The 25,679-nt window shown below is 43.6% G+C and overlaps 1 protein-coding gene across 13 annotated transcripts in view; it reads left to right on the top strand.

Moving 5' to 3' along the window:
- The window catches only part of LOC149144719 (uncharacterized protein C16C9.01c-like), a 329,727-nt gene that overhangs the window by 5,658 nt on the left and 298,390 nt on the right, over window positions 1–25,679 (top strand). For 3 of the 13 annotated variants that reach the window (XM_089446736.1, XM_089446739.1, XM_089446741.1), the window contains exon 1: window positions 464–662. The exons of the other annotated variants lie outside the window; for them this stretch is intronic. In XM_089446736.1, coding sequence (XP_089302862.1) covers window positions 531–662 — 132 coding nt within the window. In that variant the 5' untranslated portion in view covers window positions 464–530. Of the gene's footprint in view, window positions 1–463; window positions 663–25,679 lie in introns of those variants that run through there. 13 annotated transcript variants of the gene reach the window in all.

The following is a 25,679-nucleotide window of genomic DNA, read 5'->3' as shown; positions in this document are numbered from 1 at the left end:
CATGGATATGAATTAATTAACATATATAATTAATTTTTTTTTTTTAGATACATGGATGTGAATTTTGATAATTTTCATTGTGATGTTTTATCTCAATTGATAAATGACAAAGAACAATAATTTTTTAAATTTTATGTAAAAAAACCTTTGGACATATTTGACCCAATCATAAGTTTTTTTTTTTTTAAATTGCTTCGTGACATTGATAAAACTTATATATAAGTTAAAAGCATAAAGAGATTTTCCAAACTTTCAACAGATTTTCCTAATTACAAATGTGTTTTTGACTTTAATAATAGTCGAATTTATCACAAATATCGTAAACATTTTAATATTACTTATATTAATATTTTAATTTGCAAATTGCCTAATCTTTCAATTATTACAATTAATTAACCATTGGAATTGATATAGATTCTCTTACACCATTAATTAAAAACACTAATTATTAAACAACGTAAATGTTCTTTTCGATCTTTGACCTGTTATTACGCTCTACCGGGAGTGTTCTTCCCGACCTTCAACTGTTAATGCGCAGGGAAATCCTCCCAAAGATCATTAACCTACGGACATCGACATGGACATGGTTACGTTCATCGTGGTTGTGGACGACATGGTATTCCCCGACGGTCACTCCTGCATGGCTTGCCTTGGAGGCGGAGGTGCTTTTCTCGTTTCCTCTTTCTTCTCCTTTCTCCAAATTAATCTCAAACCGCATGTCCATGATCGCCAGTTGCTTTCCACTGACCGCTATCTGCATTTAGCTGTACAGTTTTCAGTTTCAAATTCTTAGCTGAGAGAGAATTATTCAACAAAGGCCGTTGTAGGTGCTTAGGACAATCGTAAATGGTTAGTGATGTCAATGAAATGGCTTGGAGGATCAGGTCCTTTATTCTATGAATAAGAAATGCGCTGAGATAATCTCTAGTGAAGGCATGTGAGATTCCCAGGGACTTAGGGGGAATGGCATCGGCAGGAATGTTTGAAACCCGTTAATCGCAACCTTTATTGTTTTGTTCTGGGTTTCTCCCCCTGTTTCCATTCTGAATTGGCGAGAAACACTAATACTCCATGGTACCAATGCATAATAATGTGAAGCTAAATTATGATCCGTTTAAGCATGAAAATTTCAAGATGTCCTCTTATAAGCTAGTTATATCTTTCTACCAGAAGACGCAACACCATGGGCACATCAGGTAGCATATCTAAACCTTGTTAAGCACCCAACCAACTGGCGTGCGATGACTTACTATATGGCTTCGAATCCAAATAGCGCCTTGGAACTTACTGCAATGATAGCAACTAAATAGAGTGCCCAAGAAGTTATGAGGCTGTTTTGTAACTTGCAAGGTATAGGCACCAAAAGGAAAACCATCGCCAATCAGAATTACAAATAGTTTCATAGACAAGAAACAGGTTCCTTAGCAGACAAAACCATCTGTCACAAACCTTTTCAACTCCCAAGCTGTTAACAGAGTCTTTTTTAGGGGTTGGATCCCCGGGCTTTTTGTTGGCGTTTGTCATGGCCTAATGATGCGAGATCTCAATTGAAAAATCTTTTATAACGGACCACCATGGTTATGCTTGTTAAAACATCTTGAGACCGTAACCTTTATCCAGCTCAATAAACTTTATAATGAACAAATTTGACTGACAATCTGAGTTTAAAACCCTAATAAAAATAATGTCAACCGACCATAAAGAGATGTACAAGTAACCTTTATCCAGCTCAATAAACTTTATAATGAACAAATTTGACTGACAATCTGGGTTTAAAACCCTAATAAAAATAATGTCAACCGACCATAAAGAGGTGTACAAGTTATAAACTATCCAAGACAAAATTAAAAGTGTCAAGCAGAAAAATATAGTCTAACTCTATTTTGATGCTTTCGGTTTAGGAGGTTTGAGTCAATTCCAAGCACTTTTGGGTGATCTCAGGTGCCAATTTCTCATCTTGGAACATCGTTTTAACTGACTTGAAATAGGCCAAACTTTAATAGAAACATATAGTCTCACTCTGTTTTGATGCTTTCGGTTTAGAAGATTTGAGTCAATTCCAAATACTTTTGGGTGATCGCTGGTGCCAATTTCTGGAACATTGTTTTAACTGACTTGAAATAGGCCAAACTTTAATAGACTGTGGAGCTGCTACCGCATAGTAGATTAATGAGTAAAATTTTGATTATAGAGCTTTAGAGGCAGGCCAAGTCGGTTCTAGGCCAAAACATTATGTTTCTCTTGCAAAAATTGAGATGTCTCAAGTTCCTTCCGCAGGCCAAGTTAGGAATTGCAGATCGGGGCTATAATAGAAGATAAAATACTGGGAAATGTTGCCAGCGAAACTATTTTGGGTGTTACACTCCAGAGAAATAAACCATGAAAGAAACACCAATAAGAAAAAGGTAAGCTACAGAGATGCGCGAAAAATTGTTCAGAAAAGCTCTTAAATTTCAAATGCTTAAAATGAGATGGTTACAATTTACAAGTGATGCAATGGGATGTGAAGTGCTTGCTAAGAAAGAATCTCTTAGGTGTCTTGGTAGGGAGGGACTCCTTTCCATCTGATTTAGAAATGTATGACTGCCCGATATTGAGAATGTTCTTCCCAATATCGAGGATACTTTATGTTTAGATATGAAAATTCGGAATCCCTGAATCACTACTGCAACAACTGATTATATTTTTTCCACTGAATCAAGTTATTTACAGTATTATACGGTAAACATCGAAATAAATACAACTGCAGGCTTCACAAATTAAATAATATGCGAAAACAAGCACTGAGCAAGAAAGAAATAGCATACATGAGTGACACCATTGTTTTTGGACAAATGTCCCTGAAAAACCCAATGTCGGAAAACCGGTGCAACAGCTGATGATTTGAAATTTGAATTATTATGCAGTAATTTCTGAGTACAATTCTTCGGATGCCCAAACTGACAATTGTTGATTTGAGGTAGCATCGGATGTGCTCTAGGCCTCAAAATTTTGCAGGGAGGCTTGGGCACATGTATTCCAAAGAACCCAGGAAGCGTTTTAGGAAATTCCACCCAGAGACGATTATATTAAAATAATTAATTATTTTTAATGGAGTAACTAAGTCTAAACTTAGGAAAATTAAAATATTAATGGGTATTAATCTAATTGTGGGTGTAACTTTTAGAAGAAGATGGAGATCAAGCCAAAATGATCTTAGCCTTTGATTAGGAGTTAATCTAGGCCGTTGGTTGTCCAACAAAAAGATACAGTTGGGGCTTGAGGGTCATTTGGAAAACACACTGAGAGATCAAGAGATCGAATTTCTGAATTTATGATATTTGCCATAGAAAACTGCAAGTAATTTGTTTAAAGGAATTTAACAAATAGGAGTAATATCATCAGTTGCTGCAGTAGGGGTTCCTGTTGTAGAATTTTCACAGGAATCCTATACAGAGATCTAACTGTACAAAAAAATAGTGAGATGATCTCACCCTATCAATGGGAAATCCGCCACTGATCTGTGCTGGAGATGAGCCTTTACGCTGTCTTTCCTCTGTCTCTACACAGTATTGCGTCACACCCACATAGTTACTACGTCACTGTTGTTGGGACTGCATTGCACCTCCTCTCGATCCTCTGCTCATTGGAAACTTCTGCCCTTTGGCCTCTCGGTCTCACACCCCGGCTCCGACACTAGATCTCGATTGTTCCCCAGCAGAAATACAGACTCCCTCTAAATCTCTGCTACCACAACGTGGCCCAGCGCTGCCTCTCTGTGGCCTAACGCTGCCTCTTTGTGGCCCAACGCTGCCTCTCCGGACTACTCTCTGCCCTCTCTGCCTTGCACTCTCCGGATCAGGAAAACTTCCTCTGGAAAATTATCCTTGCCCCTCACTGCAAGAAATCTCCTCGATCACCTTCTCCAGCAACTGCTGCACTGCACTATTGAGAAAATCGATCTCTGATCTCTCACCCGATGTGATTTCCAAATGCCCATCAAGCCTCTTCTTATAATCCTCTCGTTGATCAATCAACGGCCCAAATTAGATTCTAATCAATGGCTCAGATCATTTTGGCTTGATCCTCGTCTTCTTTTAGAAGTTTCACCCCCTGTTTAATTAATACCCTTTAATTATTTTAATTTCCTAAGTTTAGACTTAGGTATCCATTAAAAATAATTAATTATTTTAATAAAATCGTCTCCAGGTGGAATTTCCCAAAACGATTTCTGGGTATTCTGGAATACATGTGTCCTAGCCTCCTTGCAAATTTTGAGGCTTAGAGCACATCCGATGCTATCAGAAATCAACACTCCCTCTTAGCGAGGAATGTGCTCTAGTAATGCAACTTGCTGAAGCATCACCTTGATTCCGTAACATCTCCCTCTGCGCTGCTAATGTTTGACATCACTGCCCACCAACTACTGCGCAAACGCTGCATCCGTGCTGTTGTTGACTCTGCATGTTGCTGCCCAATGCATCTGCACTGCAAATCTACTCCAACTGCAACAGAAAAACATCCAAAATATTGAACCAGTTGTGTTCAGCGTGATGCATCTGTTGTTGGAGTTTTGACTACTGCTAGTCTCTGCGCTAACCCTCTGAAGCCTTTGCGTTGCTGCTGACTCTGCGCTGTTGCCAACTCTTCTCTGCGCTGCTCAGTATCTGGCGCTCCTAGCCACTAAAACTGTCACTCTGACACTCCTCTGTACCAATTGTCACTGGTCCATCCTGCTACTTCTGATATGGCCTCCCATAGCAAGGTATTGATCCAAGAGGTGGACTCCTCAAGGACCCTGCCCATCTGTAGTTCTTTCGAACTACAGTACTAGATCACCCCACCTCTCCCCTGGAGGTATTTGGGCAATCATGGCAAACTCCTCCTCCTCGATCTTTGCGGTTGCAACTTGCGGATCATGTTTCTCGTCCTTGTCCTTCTTCTTGAGAGGACACTGTGTAGTGTAGTGACCAAATTCACCACACCGGAAACATTTGATCTTTGAGATGTCCTTCTTCCACCTCCGCTGCTCCTGCTGCCCCTTTGATGCAAGGGCTACATTCTCTTCCTCCTCCTTGGGCTTCGTCCCACTACTGTTGCTGCTATCAAGTTTGCACTTGACTAAGTCTCGCCTCATCTCTTCCTGCTGAAGAGTGACCCACATCCCTTCCCAATTCGACAATCTCTCTCTACCCAGGGTACTCTGGACAAACTCTTTCCATTCTTCTAAGACTGAATTTAGGGCCAACCTCACGATCTCGGTGGGCTGAGGTGCTGATCCTACAACTGCCAACAAGTCTTGGACCTCCTGAAGCTTCGATATGAACGGATCAATGCGTTCGCCCTTCTGCATCCTTGTGGATCTCATTTTCTCCTCCAAGTACATCTTCCAGTGCTCGGAAGATCCCTAATACAATGTAGCCAAGGCATCCCACATCTCCTTGGCAGTGCCTTTGCCAGCAATGTGACATACAACATGATCCCTCACTCCATCGAGAATCAACCGCTTGGCCTTCGCCATTTCAGCCTTGTACTTCTTGAGTGGATCCGCATTTGCAGGTTCAACTACCACACTATCGACATAGGCTTTGAGATTATTCTCATCCAAAAGGCAGGAGACCCTAGCCTTCCAGATCACATAGTTGGATGCTTCGTCACAACCGATCTTGATCTCATAGACCATTAGCTGCCATCTCTACCAACAAAATGTCCAATTGCCTCTTCTCTTCTCCGCGCTGCTGCTAGGCTGGCCTACGCACTCCCTGTTGGAGTTAGTAGACCTACCCCTCTCTACTGCTGCTCAGTAATTGAAAATTGAATTCTTTGGCTAGGAATTCTCTGAGGAATAAATTCCCTCAAAAAGTGTTTCCTTCCTTCTTCTAATGTTTTTCTGCCCCAACAACTGTTGCAAAAAACTGCGTCTCACCTGAAGACTGTTCCGTGTTTAAGCTTCTGCTGTGCTGTTCCCTCTGTCGCAGACAAATCTCGATCTAAAAATCTTACCTCTTTGTCAACTCACTCAGAGAGAGATCTTCCTTAAGAATCTTGCCCTCCTGGCCTGGACTGCACAATCTTTTTGGGGATTCAATCTGCTGCCTACGCAACACTTTGATCTCCCTCCTCTTCAACACTCAACTCTTCCAGTTTGCTCTCTTTTTTCACCTGCGCTCTGATACCATGTGAAAATTTGGAAGCCATGAATCATTACTGCAACAACTGATTATATTTCTGCTACTGAATCAAGTTATTTACAGTATTACACTGTAAACATCGAAATAAATACAATTGCAACCTTCAAAGATTAAATAATATGTGAAAACAATAACTGAGCAAGAAAGAAATATTACACATAAGTGACACCGTTGTTTTTGGACAAATGTCCCTGGAAAAACCCAATGGGGGAAAATCGGTGCAACAACTGAGGGTTTGAATTATTATGCAGTAATTTCCGAGTACAATTCTTTGGATGCCAAACTGCAAATCCTATATAGAGATCTAATTGGAAAAAAAGATAGTGAGATGATCTCACCTTGTCACTGGGAAATCTGGCATTGATCTGCACTGTCTTTGCGCAGTATTGCGTCGTACCCACACAGTTATTGTGTCATTGCTGCTGGGACTGCGTTGCACCTCTTCTCGATCCTCTGCTCGCTGGAAACTTCGGCCCTTTGGCCTCCTGGTCTCACACCCTGCCTTTGATACTAGATCCCGACTATTCCCTAGCAGAAATACGGACTCCCTCTGAAGCTCTGCTCTGCCTGTCCGAATTACTCTCTGCCCTCTTTGCCTTGCACTCTCCGGATCAGGAAAACTTCCTCCGGAAAATTATCCATGCCCCTCACTGCAAGAAATCTCCTCGATCACCTTCTCTGGCAACTGTTGCGTTGCACTCTTGAGAAAATCGATCTTTGATCTCTCACCCAATGTGATTTCCAAATGCCCATTAAGTCTCTTCTTATAATCCTCTCTTTGATCAATCAACGACCCATATTAGATTCTTATCAATGGCTCAGATCATTTTGGCTTGATCCTCGTCTTCTTCTAAAAGTTTCACCCCCAGTTTAATTAATACCCTTTAATTATTTTAATTTCCCAAGTTTAGACTTAAGCATCCATTAAAAATAATTAATTATTTTAATAAAATTGTCTCCGAGTGGAATTTCCAAAAACGATTTTTGGGTATTCTGGAATACATGTGTCCTAGCCTCTCTGCAAATTTTGAGGCTTAGAGGACATTCGATGCTACCTGAAATCAACACTAGAGACCAACTTTTCTCCTCGTGTCAAATTGGTAACTTGATTGGTGTGTTGATGTGAAACATTACATTTTTTTTCAACCACGAGACATCAAATACATGGTGGATGCTAGAATTTGCAGGTAAATTGCGAGCAAATGCTTCTTCACCAATTTACCTTTTATCTTGGAAGTTACTAAGTTATAGAGATGCATAGAAAGTTTGTATTTTCCCAGTTGTTTGAAATTGAATGTAATATTCCCTTTTCTTGATATGGTCAAGTGGACGGAATCTGCCCATGGTATCGACCCATGGTATTTGCCTTCATTTTTCGAGGGAAAATAATAAAATAAGGTTTCTAGAGAGTCCCTCAAGCCTATTAAAGGGGATAGGAGCTAGGCATTTGATTCATCTTGAGTTTATCTACCTTATTGTGTTTTCTTGAGAACTTGGCATGGCCAGTTCCAGTTTGATCCCAGGGACGAAAACCCTGTGGGTGTGATTTGTCCGGTGGATCCATCTAGGATCCACAATTGTGCTTCAGTGTCTTGTTTTCTCATTTGATGGGCAACCTTGCATGCCATTGGCAAGGGTTTTTATGTTATCAATTTGGCATGTATTATTTACACTGATTAATTAAATAAGTGGTTGCACTTCTCTTTCTAGACCCCTTCTGTGTTTGGTGTTTCATTGGAAGTATTTTATTAGAACACTTAAATGTTCCAGATCTATTGATTAATTAGCTGTTTGGAACTTACAGTGGTATCAGAGTTGTGCATCCTGCCAACCTGAGGGTTTTATGCAGGGATCTTCGGTGGGATTTTTTCTCACCCTAGCTAGAATCTTACATCTTCGGTGATATTTGATATCACCCTATTTGGGTTCTTATTTTCCAGTTTAACTATAGCTAGGACTAGATCTATATCTGTGGAAGGTTTATCGAAAGAAAAAATAATAATAATAGTTTGGGCCTGAGGGTTTATTATTGAAAAAGGCGCCATTTTCAATATCATTAGACTTCCATTACAGGATCGGGCCGTGCAAGGCCAAGTTATCAGTCTTGGTCTGTGATATTGCATTCGCTGAGAGGCCATAGCACCAAGAGTTGGAAGGTAAGCCGATTTCACCCAGAGGAAGAAGTCGAGATAATTGTTTGTTGTGGCACGAGAGTTGGAGAAGTGGGGCCGAGGGAACAAGAGATCAGACCACCGGGTGCAAACAGAGGGGTGCGTTGGTCAAAGGATTCAATGGCCCCAAGATCAAGAGACTACACGATCATAGTAGGCATATTTGAATGTTAGGCCACGGTTTCATAATTGTTGGACAATCCATGGAAAGAGGACCCACACAAAAGAAGTTAAAAAAAACAACGATGTTGTGCTAGCTGGAGATAGTGATCTACTGGTTATCGAAGGTAAATTAATCTACTGCAACCGAGCAAGCGAACCCACGGCGCAACAGGTGACAAGCGGGGACACCAACACTGCATTGAATAACAATAGACAAGCAGATTCATAAATTGAAGAGAACGCATCAGGCTATTCTCAATAACAGATTACTGGCGTTGACATTCATAATAATTGTTTCCCAGTTGTTGTTAGTTTTTGTAGCATCAGATGTGTTCTAGCCACGAAACTTTGTGGAGAGGCTAGAATGAATGAGTTCTCCAAAACCTAGAAATTGTTTCTGGAAATTCCACAAGAAGTGTCTCAATTAGATTATTAACCAATTTTTTAATTATTTCCTAAGTCTAAACTTAGGAAATATGGTTAATTAATCAGTATTAATTGAGATGTGGTGAGAATCATCTAGAAACTCACACAGATCGACAGAGAATTAATCTGGGCCATCGATTATATTTTAACCTTGGCCGTTGGTGCTCCAACAGAATATTATAAGAAGTCGATGGGTAGATGGAGAACATACCAGAGCAGATACTCAGTTGCTCAAGTAGATCGATTTTCTAAGTGGCTAAAGTTTGGTAAGAGAAAATTGAGTCTGAGAGAGAGTTCTAGGTGAGAGAGAGAGGGCATCAACAATAGTCTTGTGAAAATTCCTAAACGGAATCCCTACTGCAGCAACTGATGATATTTCTCCTGTTTGTTAAATTCCTTTAAACAAATTACTTGCAGTTTCCTACAGAAAATATCGAAATACATACACTACAACCTTCATTTAATTAAATACAATGAAGACACAAGAAATTGAGCAAGAAGGAAAATACAACACAATAACACCATTATTTTTGGACAAATATCCCCGGAAAAACCCAATGCAGGAAAACCGGTGCAACAAATCTGAGGGTTTTATTATTAAGCATAAGTTATTTCTGAATACAAACTCTGGGTGCCTTGCTGGCAATCTAGTACAAAGAATATCACTCGGCAGAAGAAATTAGTGAGATTACCTCACTCTACACTGCAAGTCCCGACTGATCCGACAGTTTAACCAACGAGTCCCTGGCTACCTTTGTGCTGCCCCTACGCAGTCACTGCGTGGGCATGCGTCACTTCCTTTGAGGCACTGCGTCACTTCTCTGCTGGATCGATTTTCTCTTATGAGCTTCGAATGTCCTCTTGGCTCAGAACGTCAAACCCCCAGCAAAATCTCGAACTTCTGCTTGGAAGGCACTGCGCTGCTCTACGTGAGCCCTTCCTGGCTCCGCGTCACCCTCACTAGGCACTATGATGCCTCCTTTGCGTCTTTCTCTGCCTCTCTGCGGCGTATTCTTGGCTCCAAAGGAGATTCTCCAGCGAAAACTATCTCTGCCCCTCTCTGCGTGATCACCACAAAATCACTGTGCTGCTCTTTGGCTCAGCAATTCGATCTGAGTAATCAACTCTCGGTGTGTCTTCCAAATGACCCTCAAGCCTCCTTAAATAATCTTCTCGTTGACATTCAACGGTGCAGATTAGAATCTAATCAATGGCTAAGATCATTTCTGCTTGATCCTCGTCTTCTTCTAGAAGTTACACCCACAGTTAGATTCATATCCATTAATTATTTTAATTTCCTAAGTTTATACATAGGGACCCATTAAAAATAATTAATTATTTTAATAAAACTGTCTCTTGGTGGAATTTCCCAAAACGCTTTCTGGGTTCTTTGGGATACATGTGCCCAAGCCTTCCTGCAAAATTTGAGACTTAAAGCACATTTGATGCTACCAGAAATCAACAAGTATGAGTGTGCAAGACAAATCTGGAAGGGGCTGCACAGAGGAGAGACACAGTTCATCAGCGCAGAGGAGTGAGGTAGGCACCACGCAATCAATGCACAGAGGGTGACGCAGTAAGGCCAACGAAAGGGCAGAAGGTCCTCTTCAGGGTCAGAAAAACGTTGTGGAGTGTGAGCAATTCATCACTAAATTTCTCTCAGTGATTCCTCCTCTATTTTGGCTATTTGTATCTTGTACATAAATTATTGCTGAAGATTAATAAAAGAAACCCTCATCTACTACACTGGTTTTCACATTGGGTTTTTTCGGGGACAATTGGTCAAAAATAACTATCATTGTGGTTATATATAGTGGAAATTTCTAAGTCTGACACATCAGAAATCCCTATTGCATTATCTGGTTCATTATTTTCTACTTGTTCTTTCCATTAATAAGTTATTTATTAATATAGATATCGAAATAAACACAAATGCAACCTTCACACATATACAGATCAACAACTGAAATAAACTGAGACAACACAAGGGGCACCGTTATTTTTGGACAATCGTCCACGGAAAAACCCAATGCGAGAAAACCGGTGCAACAAATATGAGGGTTTTATTATTATGCAGTTTTCTGAATACAACTACGGTGCCAGAAATGGCTCACCCTTCAGAGAATTTCCTTGGCAGAAGTACCTTGCTCCAAAGACAAATATTTCGGCTGATCAACAATCGGATGATGAACCCCACAGTGACTTCGACAGTTCCTTAGCTGGACAACGAAAGTTGCTCCAAGCTTCTCTCTGGAACTGTGTCACCCTCCAGGGACTGCATCACCCTCTACGGCTTTGCGTCTGCCTCTCATCTCTCAGTGTGCCCCACGAAAACACCACAACGCAGCTCTTCCTGCCCAGTGTCAGCTCTGCTAGCCTCTGCGTATGCCTGCGTTAGCTTCTCGGCTTCCTACGTCCTCAATGCTAGCCCTCCAAGCCTTTGCGTCAACTCTGGTTGTCTCTGCGTCCTCAGTGCTGGCCCTCCAAGCCTTTGTGTCAGCTGTGGTTGTCTTTGCGTTAGCCCAGGCTGCCTCTGCGCTGTTTCCCTGACACTATCTTTGCCTCTCTGCTATGTATTCTCGGCCTTCTGTCGAACTTCCCCTCGCTGCAACAGATCGCCAACTCGATTTCTCAGCAAACCCTGCCCCAGAAAATCGAATTGACTGATCAACTTGGTGTATCTCCAATTGACCCTCAAGCCTCCTCTTATACTTTTCCCGTTGACGATTCAACTATCGAGATTAAGTCCCTAATCAATGACTAAGATTAGATCTGACTTGATCCTCTTCTCTGAGAACTTTCTCACCCATTTTATATTAATACACATTAATATTCTATTTTTCCTAAGTTTAGACCTAGGAACCCCATTAAAAATATTAATTATTTTAATATCTCTTCATCCGGCTGGAATTTCTCCAAATGATTTCTGGGTCTTGGATATCTCATGTGCCTTAGCCTCTCCACCAAATTTCATGGCTAGAGCACATCCAATGCTACCAAAAATCAACACTCCCTCTTAGCGAGGAATGTGCTCTAGCAATGCTTCACCATAAAAGCATCACACTAATCCTCCGCATTGGTCCTCTGTGCTGATGCTTGGCCTGCTGCCACACATCCACTACACTATTGCTTTTTGTACTGCTGCCCATGACACTGCCACTGCCACATCTACATTTGTACTACAAATCCCTCTCAACATGCTGCATCATGCCACCCATAGCTGTAATATCCCTCCCCTTAATAATAAATAATAAATAATAAAAATAATAAATAATAATATAATAATAAATAATACAAATAAATAATAATAATATAAATAATAAATAATAAATCACTTAACAATAAATAATAAAAATAATAAATCATAAATGTTAAATAATAAATGATATTTAAAAATATACAAGAAAATAAATAAAAATAAAAATAGTAATAACTATACTAAAGCTCTAAATAAGAAATAGAAATAAAGCAAAGAAAACAATAAAAAAGTCAGTAAATAAAACAAGAAAGCTAAAAATCAAAGTTGCATGTAGACACATGGAGTGTGTGCATGTGGTTCCCCTTCCAATGTTTGTTCTATTTAATAGATGGTGAGGAAGATGAGAGGCATTCTTGCATTCTATCATTCCGAGATTCTATCTTTCATTCTTTTGGGAGAATGGTATACTAAGACCTAGGAGCACTGGCAGTAGTACGTTGATTGAGGGCTCGGGGGTGGCCAGTTGTAGCGAATTCTTGCACAATTGAGCCTATGGTTGGGTGGAGAGTCGTCCCCAAAACCTTGTTGCGTAAGCCTACTTCTACCACAGGTAAGCACTATTCATTTAGTTTATTAATTACATGTTTATCTGGCTAGATAAGTGTCACTCTGATTTAAATTAAATGTTGATTAGTAAAGTTAATTAGATATTTATTTTTGGACTGTTACAATAGCACTGCCACTGCTAACTGCTGCATTGCAACTCATTTATCGAGAAGTAACTGACTTCACCCATATACTGACATCCCGGTCAGTCTGGAAGCCTCGTGATGCTGAAGCTACCTCAACTGCTATCCTGTGCTCCCTATGCTGCCACTATGCTGCTGCAAACACCTCCGTGCCTCTCGCACTGCTGCAACCTCCACTGCACTGCTACAGACTTTTGCACTCTAGCACTGCCTTACCGCTCCATCACACTTTGTTTCACCCGATACTTGTCATCATGCTATTGTCGTTAAGGGCTCCCGTAGCCGGATGTGATCTAAGAGTTTGGGCACCTCAAGGATCCTGCCCCTAGTATGTAGTCCTCCTGACTACAACTCGATGTCACCCCACCTCTTCTCTAGAAATGCATGAGCACTCATGGCAAAATCGTCATCAGTCTCGACCTATTTCTCCGCCTTAGCTGGAACTGCCTTTGAATCGGAAGCCTCTCCCTTGCTTTTCTTCTTGGGACACTGGGATGCGTAATGTCCCAGCTCCCCACAATGGAAGCACTTAACCTTGGAGATGTCCTCCTTCTTCCTCTTCTGTAGTCCCTGCTGTCCCGCAGATGCGAGAGCTGCATCCTCCTCCTTCTTGACTCGAGCTCCCTTACCACTACTCCCTGCCTTGGTCATCCTCATGATCTATTCCTGTCGAAGAGCTGCCCACATTTCTTCCCAACCAGGAAGAGTAGCCCTGCCCAAAATACTTTGGACAAAGGTCTCCCACTCCTCGAAGACTGCATTCAGGGCAGTCCTGACCATAAACTCTGGATCCGGTGTAGACCCCACAGAAGTAAGCTGGTCGCGAATCTCCTGCAACTTGAGAAGGAATGGATCTATCTGCTCTCCCTTCTGCATCTAATATGATTTCAGCCGATTCTCCAATAGCATCTTCCGTGGCACGGAAGAGCCCTGGTATAGGGTGGTTAGGGTGTCCCACATCTCCTTTGCTGTGTTCTTCTCAGCAATATGTGGTATGACATGATCTTTGACCCCGTCTAAGATCATGCACTTCGCCCTCGCCATTGCCTCCTCATACTTCTCATTCTCAGCTGGGTCAACTGGGATATCCACTACTTTTAAGGCAAAGTCCTTGATGCGATGTCGATCCAAAACTGCCAGGATCCTGGCCTTCCAGAGGACAAAGTTGGAAGCCCTGGCCAACCTGTCCTAATCCCTCAATCCGTTCGCTGCCATTTCAACGCCTCTTCTGGACTCCCTCCGAGTCTCGAATCCCCTCCTGGAAATCTCCCTCTAAGTCCTGATTTCCCTCTTGGAAATCCTCTGGCCAGCTATCGAACCACTCCTCTCCAATCCTCCTTGCAACTGCAACTCAAATCTGGATTCCTTGGCTAAAAATCCGTCAAGGTAGTGACTCTCTCTACCTTGTTTCAGTCTCCTTAGACACTGTTCTATATCGACAAAAACAACGTCCCACCAACTCCTCAAATCACAATTTGCCCATAGCTCCCCAAGCCCTGACAACTAAAGAAACTGAGCCTTTTAGGCTTTGCGCAATACCGATAAAGGCTGAATCTGCCTCTACGGCCAACTGCGTCAATCCTACTTGGCTGAGCAGGATGACGTGGCTCTTCGTGAGCCTCTTTTGCCTCTCTTTGCCTCTGCGCTGGCCCTTTCCTTGGCTTGAAATGATGATGCAGGCTCTGCATCACTTCTTCTCTTGCTGCTTCTGCTTAGGAACAACGCTATCTCTTGGGACAACTGCTTCTGCTGCAAATTTCAGATTTCTGCTGGTGTCTTCAATCCTCCTGTGATCTGCAACGCTTTGATACCATGTTGAAATTTCTAAGTCTGACACATCAGAAATCCCTATTGCATTATCTGGTTCATTATCTCCTACTTGTTCTTTCCATTAACAAGTTATTTATTAATATAAATACCGAAATAAACACAAATGCAACCTTCACACATATACAAATCAACAACTGAAATAAACTGAGACAACACAAGAGACACCGTTATTTTTGGACATTCGTCCCTAGAAAAACCCAGTGCGCGAAAACTGGTGCAGCAGATATGAGGGTTTTATTATTATGTAGTTTTCTGAATACAACTAAGGTGCCAGAAATGGCTCACCCTTCAAAGAATTTCCTTGGCTGAAGTACCTTGCTCCGGAGACAAATATTCCAGCTGATCAACAACTGGATGATGAACCCCACAGTGACTTCGACAGTTCCTTAGCTGGATAGCGAAAGTTGCTCCAAGCTTCTCTCTGGAACTGCGTCACCCTCTAGGGATTGCGTCACCCTCTATAGCTCTGCGTTTGCCTCTTAGCTATCAATCTGCCCCATGAAAACACCACAATGCAGCTCTTCCTGCCCAGCGTCAACTCTGCTAGCCTCTGCTTCTGCTTTTGTCAGCTTCTCGGCCTCCTGCGTCCTCAGTGTTGGTCCTCCAAGCCTCTGCGTCAGCTCTGGTTGTCTCTGCGTCAACCCAGGCTGCCTCTGCGCTGTCTCTCCGACACTATCTTTGCCTCTTTGCTATGTATTCTCGGCCTTTTGTTGAATTACCTCTCGCTGCAACATATCACTAACTCCATTTATCAGCGAACCCTGCCCCAGAAAATCGAATTGACTGATCAACTTGATGTATCTCCAACTAACCCTCAAGCCTCCTCTTATACTTTTACTGTTGACGATTCATCAGCCGAGATTAAGTCCCTAATCAACGGATAAGATTAGATCTGGCTTGATCCTCGTTTCTTAGAACTTTCTCACCCATTTTATATTTTTTTTTCTCGTTAAAACTATTCTATTATTTACATTAACAGAGAACAATTACATCATTACATGGCAAGAAGAACCAGCTGCCTGGAGGTGGTGGCAGCATGGAACAGCAGCTTCCGCAGTCTCAGAGGACAAACCAGACCAAAAAGCAATCCCACGCAGGGGCGCCAGTGGAACAGCAAACTAATCCCGCGCAGGGGAGCCAAAAACTTTCCCAACCACAGAGAAAAAAAGTCCCAGAACCTAAACACAGACAAATTCCCAACAACATTGACACGGACAGTAACACTACAGCTTTGACACAGGAGCATATCCGAAAACAAGAAATACCAAATGCCCACACTAATGGGCGCAGAGACCTGAAAAGAAGTTGCAGCTAGTCTTCCGGATCCTCCTCCACTACCCTGCACCACCCGAATTCCGCCATGTCCTGAGCCTCCTCCGTAGCTGTCGGAACGGGCTCCATCTTGACATCCTCATTCTGGCTGATCATTGTCTCCCTTGCACTCGTGGGACCAGCAAATGGCCTATCCGAAACATTCACAGGATCTGCAGAGGGTGTCTCCATGGCTCTTGCAGAGCCATCAAAAGGCATCGTCCCCCGATGGGCTCTGGAATCGCCCTCATCTTGGGTTTCCTCAATGAAGAGCACCGAAACGTGGGCGTTGATCCGGGGACGGTTCAAAGAACTGTTGAAATTGAAGATTGCTGAGCCAAAGGAGGGCGAGGAAGAGGACCCAGGAGCGCTGGCATCCAGAAATTGGCTGGACCGAAGGAGGCTTGCTCCTTGAGTGCGAGGGCAGTGGCAATGGCAGTGATGGGGAGAGTCTTCGTCGACTGGGGGGCGCGAGGACCCGCCTCGGGAGGTGCCTCGACGGCTGAGCATTCTCTGTCGAGGCCGAACCATGATTGCAGAGCCCAACAGAGTCTCTATGTCTGAGGCCGAGATAGAGCTCACCGCAGAATTAAATCCCAGAACAGTCAAGGAAAGACCATAAGCATGCGGGTGAGTGGCCCAGGCAGAAAGACGAAAGGTTTGAGCGATCAACAGCGCCAGAGGTTGCGGAAACAAACAGAACAGACCCTGAATTCGCATTGTTAGTCCCATTCCGCAGACATATATAACACATCTGCCTTTGCCTCGAGGTTCTCCCGCCATTACTATGGCATTCATGGGAGCCGAGGAGCCTGTCCCTGCTTCGCGTGCTGAGGTGAACAGAGCATTTATGCTCCTCTGCTGTGTGCCTTTAATTCCTATTCCTTGCAGCTGAGAGTGTCCCATCTCCCATGTGTAGACAGCTCCTTTGCGCATGGCGGGCAGGTGGCCGCAGGTGATCGCCCGTCCCATCTCCTCAAGCACCCGCATCCGGGGGGGCAGCATCGTTTTGAACCAGACGAGTGCATTCCTGTGCCTGATCATGATTTGATATAATGTCTAGAGTCCCTGTGAGTAGAGTGTTCTCATTTTCCACTCCTAAATTGGCCATAAGGTCTGCGACCTTGTTGCCTTCCCTCTTTATGTGATTGAAGGTGATGGCCCTGTTTCTGTGAAGCTCTTTTTCGATGGCTTCCAGTCTTGCTTCGAGCCTCCAACTGGTGGCTATTTTCCTTGCATGAGATCCATTTAGGAGTTGCTTGGCCATATTAATAAGGATTTGGGAATCTCCTTCCACCTCTAGGGGGTGGAAGTTGTGTTTCCATGAAAGAAGGAGACCTTGCCATAGACCCTCTAACTCAGCCGAGTTATTGGTGTCCCACCCAATGTTTCCATAGTAGATCAGAAGGGGCGTGCCTTCATGATTTCTAAAAATTCCGCCAAAGCCTGCATTTCCAGGATTGCCCTTTGAGGCTCCTTGAAGGTGTGCTTTGGAAGGGCAGTCCAGGAGACTTTTTTTATGTCGCTGCTTTTAGGAGGGACTTTGTTGTGAGATTCCTGAGGGAGTTGCATGTGCCAGTTCTCCCAGATGGCTTTCTCATTGTCTAGAGTCGGAAGGTCCTCCTTTGTCCATGAGCGGAGCATCAGCGTCTCTTTGAGATTCACACAGAGCGTGCTCCAGATACTTTCTAGCAGGGAGCATTGATCTTTGAATATGCGTTTGTTCCTTTCTTTCCAAACGCTCCATAAGAGGAGCCCGGGGATTATTTTCCATAAATGGTTGAGAATTTCACTTTTATAAGGATTCTGTTGCCAGTGACGCAATGAGTTGGTGATGTCGTCCGCAAGTCTGCATCTTCTTTGACATCTGAAGCTTGCCTTCTCCCACAACTGATTGGCTAAGGGGCATGAGTCCAAGAGGTGTTGAAGTGTTTCCTCTTGGGATTTACAATTAGCACAGATAGAGGGGCCATGATAGTTTCTTCGTCTAAGTTTATCCCAGGTGAGGATTTTCTGATGTCCGACCAGCCAAAGGAAGAAGGAGACTTTAGGCCAAGAACCTAACCCCCATATTTTGCTCCAAATTGGGTCAGGGGGCGTAAGGTCAGAGCCCATAATTTTGTAAGCCTCAGAAGTAGTAAAAGTGCCTTTAGGCTGGTATCCCCATCGTAGAATGTCTCTGCCTTCGGCATATCTAATGCTCCTTTTGCGTAGCTCCCTTTCCAGATCCTCTATGAATAGGTGTTCCTCATTTCTGATGAGTTGGTCACCTTGTTTCCATTTCCTGAAGCCTTGCTCTGTCTCCTGAGTCCAATACTGCCAAATCTTTTCTTGTTGCTGTTCCTCTCCTATGTAGTTTGGAAGCGGATTTAGAATGCTGCTAAGCTGTGGCATTTGGTTCCAGGCATCCGTCCAGAATCGTGCAGTTCTTCCATTTCTTACTTCCCAAAAACTGTGCTGCTGTATCAACTGGAAATGTTGTTTGGCCGCATTCCATATTAGTGAACCTTTGACATTGGGTGTGAACCTGATGAGCTCCTCCTGAGGTCTGTGATTAGCGTATTTGGCAGTCCAAATGGCTGCCCAAGGTTTTTCTGGTGTAGAGAGCCATTGCCACCAAATTTTTGCGCTCATGATAGCATTACTGTGAGTGGGATCCCTCAGGCCAATGCCCCCTTTTTCCTTGGGCGTGCAGACAGTGGTCCATTTTACCAGGGCCCATTTGCGATTTGTAGCTGAATTTCCCCATAGGAAGCCTCGCTGAAGATCCCGAATTCTTTTTAGAACCCATTTAGGCGCCGCTAGGATTGAGAATAAGTAGAGCGGCATTGCCTGTAGAACTGATTTTATGAGCACTACACGACTGGCCATATTCAGTGTTCTATGCGTCCACAGATTGAGGCGGGATTCGAGCTTCTCAATGAGAATGCGCCAGGAGGAGTGCTTGATGGCCGAAGCAATAAGGGGGGCTCCAAGGTATTTGGAAGGGAGAGTGGCAATGGGGAATCCCAATATTCGGGCTACAACATTCTTAACAACAGGAGGGGTGTGAAAGAAAAAGATCTGCGACTTGGTATTATTGATGCTGGTTCCTGAGGCCTCAGAGAAGTCATTGAGTAGGGCTTTGAAGCGGGAGGCTTCCTGGACAGATGGGTAGCCAAAGAGCATGTTGTCATCAACAAACTGCTGATGAGTTATAGCTGGGGAGTGGTGAATGGAGAGACCTTTAAGCTGTTGGGAGAGGAGGGCTTGTTTGATGTGACGACCCAGGCCTTCAGCCATTAAAACAAAGAGGAAGGGGGAAAGAGGGTCACCCTGCCTGATTCCTCGAGAGGGGCTGAAGGGTCGAGATGGGATCCCATTCACAAGAATGGAAAAGAAGGATGAGGAGATAAGACTCATGATCCAACGAATCCACATGGGAGAGAATCCAAAAGCAATTAGCATTTTCTGAATGTAAGTCCAACTGAGCTTATCAAAGGCCTTAGAAAGATCAAGCTTTAGAATCATACCTGCCTGATTGGAATGTTTGAGGGAGTGTATAATCTCATGCGAGAGGATTATGCTGTCCATGATCTGTCTCCCTTCTACATAACCAGATTGTTCCGGGGAGATGAGCAAAGGCAAGAGGGGCTTTAACCTGTTGGCGATAACTTTAGAGATCACTTTGTATATGACGTTGCAGAGAGCAATCGGACGGAATTTGTCCGGGGTGATGGATTCCTCCTCTTTTGGTATTAGTGCAATGAAGGTTGAGTTGAGAGAAGGTAGCAGCCAATGAAGAGCTCTCGATTCCTCCACCACTTGCCATACCTCATTTTTTATCAGCTCCCAGAAGGTGTGAAAGAAAGTTGTGGTGAAGCCATCCGGACCAGGGGCTTTGCCCTCCTTGAGTTGGGACATGGCAGTATCCACCTCCTGAGTCAGTATAGGACGAAGGAGAATTTCGTTGTGTTCCTCAGTGATAAGTTTTGGCACATTTTGGGTTATTCTTTCTATTGCAGGTCGCCTGTCTGCATTGGGCTCTTGATGAACTTGCTTGAAGTGATTTAGGAGTTCTTCCTCGATTTCTTCATGCTGTTCAACCCTTGCCCCACCTTGCTTCTGAATGAAGGGGATATTGTTGTGCATTCTTCGTTGAACAGTGGTTCGGTGAAAGAATTTAGTGTTCCGTTCGCCCTCTTTCAGCCATCTGATCCTGGACTTCTGCTTCCATAAAATCTCCTCCTGCTTTCTCCTCTCCTCCAGCTGATTGTGGATACGCTGCTCCTGCTCCAGGGTCCCCTCCGTGTGACCTCCTGTGATTACTTGTTGCTGGAGATCTGCCATTTTCCTGTTTAAGTCTTGTTGCGCCGTGAAGATGTTTCCAAAGGTCTCATTGTTCCAGCGCTTTAAATGGGATTTTAAATCTTTAAGTTTCTGTTGGAACTGAAACATTTTGGAGCCTTCTGGCGGAATGAAGGTTTTCCAAGTGGTTTTGATGAAGTCTTTGAATGCAGGGTGGGTGAGCCAGAACTCTTCGAAGCGGAAGGGCCTCCTGATGGTGTTGCCCAGTCTTTGCCACTGGAGGGAGATTGGCCAATGATCAGAGCCTGAGTGGGGGAGAATTGCAGCAGTTATGTCTCCTCCTAAGTGAACCGAGTTATCTGATATGAGGAATCTATCCAGTTTAGAAGCGATTTGGTGCTTCCCTGCTCTTCGATTACTCCATGTGTACGTGCCATTACAATATTGCAGGTCAATTAGAGAAGTATTTTGGATGAAGTCTTTAAAGTGGGTATTTTCCTGTTCCAACCTGTTTCTTCCCCCAAGCTTTTCCTCCAACTTGGTGATCATATTAAAATCCCCTCCGATGATATAAAGAGGATGCAATCTGTTGTTATTCAGAGCTTCTATAGTATTGAGAAGAGCTATTTTGTGTCCTGCTTCCTGCGGGAAATAAACATTGGAGAGGTTTCCATGTATATTGGTGCCTAAAATGTGGAAGGTGGCCTGAATGAAGTGGTGAGAAGCATGGAAGTCGGAGAGGGTTAGCGCTTGCGTGTTCCATGCAATGGCAAGCCCACCTGATGCTCCAGAGGCATCCACTGCCACCGATTGGCAACCTGGCCATGCTTTAGAAAGGATGCTTCCTAGTGTAGTGCTGTTACACTTGGTTTCCTGAAGAAAGCATAGTTGCGGCTTTTCCATCTTTATCATATTTTTTAACATTCTAAGTTTCCCTGGGCTATTGAGCCCCCTTAAGTTCCATGAAATGAGCTTCATGATTCACTATTGATAGAGGGTTTGTAGTACTTTGTCAATTTTGCATACCTGCCTGAGTCCACCAGGATTTTCCCTACTGCTATTGTTCGCTGGAGATCCGTTCTTCTGCCCCTCTTCTTGGAGTCTTTTGGGGGGAGGCCGCCATCCCAATGGCTTCCCGGCTGGATGCCTAGCTGTTTCTGCTGATAAGCCCTTGAGATGACCACTTCCAGTTTGTTGAGTTGAAGCTCTGGGATATTGTCGTAATCCTTCTTTTTGCATGCTAGCTCTAGCTCTAAAATGTCTAGTCCTTCCAGATCTATACTTTCTGGTTCTTCATCCATCTGTTGCACCTGACTTTTTCCTTCTGTGGATATATCTAAGCTTTGGGGGGGATCAGGAGTTCCATCTACTTCCATATCATTTGCTTTCTCAGCAGGCTCCTTTTGAATATCCTTGGGGTTAGCCTTAACCCCTTTGGGGGTTTGTGAATCAGGAGGGGAGCCCGAAGGAGGAGGCTGGGATGAGGAGGAGGTGGGCGCGGAGCTGGGCTTAGAGGACAGGATTTGCTCATCGGAGGTTTGGGCTAGAATTTCAAAGCTGTTATTTGTAGCAGGGCCAGAGGCATTATCTTGCTGGGGCTTTTTTCCGGTAGAAGGCTTTTTGTGCGCTCGTTTGCGGCTGGGTGCTTTGGTAAAGCCATCATGGGTCAAAGAGTCGGAGGGGTCAGGAGCATTGGCCTTGGCATTTAGCGGACAATCCCTAAATAAATGCCCGTGAGCATGACATTTTCGGCAGCGAAAAGGAACATGTTCGTAATCCAGGGGTTGGATCCATTCATTATCTCGATGAGAAAGACTTACCGAGTCTGGCAGGGCTTTGTCCAGGCGCATGAAAACGCAGATGCGGGCATAGGATGTGTATCTGCGCAGCTTCGTTTCTTCCGCCGCTTTAATGTATTCCCCTAGTCCATTGCCTATGTCTTTGAGTATGCCTTCATCCCAATATTCATCTGGAAGTGAATACATTCGGATCCAAACTGGAGCCCATGTGAGGTCTTCCTTGTCCGGGTTAAATCTTGCTACCCACTCCCTTAGATACAGACCAGCTGAGTTGAAAAAATATGGCCCTTCGTCCAGGATTCTGTACTTGTCTTCTAGGCAAAAGAAAATCGCAGTAAAGAACCCTTTCGGTCCTAGCTGCAGTGTCACGTGGCCTTTGGGTTTCCATTTAGCTGCGATCCATCCATATAGGGCTTTTTCTGTCGGCCAGAACCCTATAAATTTCCCAATGAGGGCATGATCCCTCATGTATTGTATTCGCTCGTCAATCTTCTCGCCGGGCAGCTCTATTCTGGGTTGTTCGGCTGCTATTGGTTTGCAGGTTTTCGAAGTGATTTTAGGTCCTTCCTCTGGCTTGTCCTTTCTTCCTGTAGTATCGCCTGTCGTGTCTGCTTGATTGCTTGTCGTATTATGCTTGCTGTGCTGCGGGATCCCCTTGTTGATCGCCTCCTCATCAACGGATCCGAACACGATAGTCCCCTCAAGCCCTGGCGGCATAGTATTTGCTTTGGGGGAGGGCGTTGATGCCCCCCCCCGGGGGAAGTCCATGTGCCCTTCGATTAAACCTCGTACTGCTCTGTCGTAAGAAAGCTGGAGGTCAGGCCCTTGATGGTTGCCTCGTCTGAACAGTCTGCGCCGTCTCAGAGTATGGTCAGAACCCTAGCTGCAGAGCTCTCCTCACCCATTTTATATTAATACACATTAATATTTTAATTTTCCTAAGTTTAGATTTAGGAACCCCATTAAAAATATTAATTATTTTAATATCTCTTCATCTGGGTGGAATTTATCCAAACGATTTCTGGGTCTTGGAGATCTCATGTGCCTTAGCCTCTCCACCAAATTTCATGGCTAGAGCACATCCGATGCTACCAAAAATCAACATATATGTGCTAGTATTTTTCCTTGCATTTATTTCTGCAGAATCTTATTTGTGTAGATGCAATGTATATGTTTCGATATTTGTTGTAGAGAATTGCAAATAATTTGTTTAATCAATTTAACAAATAGAAGAAATAATATCAGTTGTTGCAGTAGGATTCAGGATCACCGAATTTTCATATGGTATCAGAGCTCAGTAGCAGACGGAAGAAGGATTTCGAAAAGCACTGCGTAGGCAGCAGTTCGAAACCCCAGAGAGGTTGTGCAGTCCATTGGTTAGGTGGGTAAATTTTCGTGGAAAATTAATTCTCTGAGTGAGTCGACAAAGAACAAAATTTTCCTGATCGAGATTTGTTAGAGGCAGAGGGAGAAACATAGCAGTTTCCACGCAGAGCAGGACGTGTATTTTGCAACTATGAATTCAGTGTTGGGAAGGACAAATAGCACAGGAAATTATGGATAGTCAAGAAGCCTCAGAATCATCTTCCAAATTGGAAGCTGAGTTTGCTTGTCTTTCAGGATCGACATCCGCTGGTGTCTGGTATATTGATAGCAGAGCTTCAGCTCACATGATTGGAATAAGGGAATATTTCTCGAGCTGTCAAGAGGAGCAAATGGACTTCTAAATCACTATGGGCAACAGAACTAAGTGTACTCCAGTACGGAGAGGCACCATAGATTTTCAGACGAAAGAAGGAACCAACACTGGCGTCACCAATGTATTGCATGTGCCAGGATTGGGTATGAACCTAATTTCAGTATCCTAGTTGCAGGACAAGGGGTACGATGTATACTTTGTGGGAAAGAAAGTATATGTCAAGCATCCCAGCTGGAAGAAGGTGAGGTAGATTGGAGCTCGAAGCAACAGGCTATATAGATTGCAGATCGATTCTCCAATGGCACTGATAGGTAGTGATAACAACAGTAGGAAGGAGCTGAAGGAATTATGGCACATGAGGATTGGACGCTTTCACCATGGAACACTTAGGATGCTCAAACAGACTGTGACAGGAGTTCCATCTCTTAGCACTGAGCACAATGATCTATGCCGGGGATGTGTACTTGGGAAGTACACAAAATTTCCCAGAAGTGACAATAGAACCAATAGTGTGTTGGGATTGATACACTTAGATATTTGCAGCCCTATGTCCACCAGAGCTCTTAGTGGTGGCGAGTATTTCGTCACTTTTATTGATGACCATTCCAGAAAAACCTGGATCTACTTCTTAAAGACAAAGGATGAGGTCTTTGACCGGTTTCAAGAGTTCAAGGCTCTCGTATAAAACATGACAGGGAAAAAGATCAAGGTCCTACATTCAGATAATGGTGGGGAATACATGGATAAAGACTTCATAGATTTGTGCGCAAAGGAAGGTATCAAAAGAAAATGGACAACTCCCTACAACCCACAGCAAAATGGAGTAGCGGAACCCTATAACCCCAACAAGGCAATTTCTAGCTTGCTGGAAATTGCATTTTGTTGCTGGTATAAGGCTTGGGATTGACCCAAAGTGGTTCATCTTATATCCCCCTATCTTTTCCACCCTTAGATCTGTGAGCTAGAGTGCAAAGGCACTATTTGGGTGGCCATTTTCAAGGGGAATCGCCTGATGTACTTGCGTTTTTTGCAGATTTTACGGTTTGCAGTCATAGAACAGCAAGCAGATTAACAAAGGAACCCCTTTAACCAAATCTCCAATCACAGAAATAATTATAGATTTGGTTAGTATATTAATTATACACTCATATTAGAAATTTACATTACTATATCTCTTGAATTTGAGTGACTGATATTGCTGGTTTGGAAACATTTATTGCAGAGTTTTCATAGCAAACCCATGGGACAATAAATAATTAACTCCTCCACTTCATCCATAGACCCCATCAAAGGCACTGATCCTCATTTGGTTGGATGGAGTATTTGAAAGGAATCCCCCCATAGCCTTCTTGGAGGTAGTTGGGCTTAGGTGACATTGGGCTGTCATCATGTGTGTGCTAATCATAGTGGGTTGCAAGGACCTTGGCAACCCTACTAAATTGATTAGTAAAGGCTAAAAGTTAAGACTTTAGGGTATTTAGGATTTCTCAAAAAATTGGGATTTTGACTACAACATGGGAGACTGCCTAGAGAGTACTAAGGGAAGACTCTCCCGAAGTCAAGAACATCTCAAGTGGGGAGGACATGACCGGAACCCCTTCAGGACAAGGGCAACAGGAAGCTCATTCTCCGGTTGTCCCGAAACAAGAGCCATAGGAAGAACCTATAGCTTCAGGGGAACAACCAATGTCTGGGAAAAAGAGGGTACTATGAAGTAGTGCAGGGAGTGTGTCGACCACAAAGGCCAGGAAAATGCAGAAGGCTACCTGCACATCCTTAGTTCAAATGGTTTTGACTGAGGATGATTTCGAGCGAATTGGTGATCGGATGGAGGATGTAGCAACCACCAAACTAGACAAGTTGCAGCAAACCAAAA

Source organism: Pinus tabuliformis, chromosome X (assembly GCF_031772625.1).
Source record: "Pinus tabuliformis cultivar Carrire ecotype Pingquan chromosome X, CPIR1, whole genome shotgun sequence".
Taxonomy (NCBI): domain Eukaryota; kingdom Viridiplantae; phylum Streptophyta; class Pinopsida; order Pinales; family Pinaceae; genus Pinus; species Pinus tabuliformis.
Note: the sequence above shows the minus strand (reverse complement) of the source record. Positions and strands in the feature narration are given on the sequence as shown.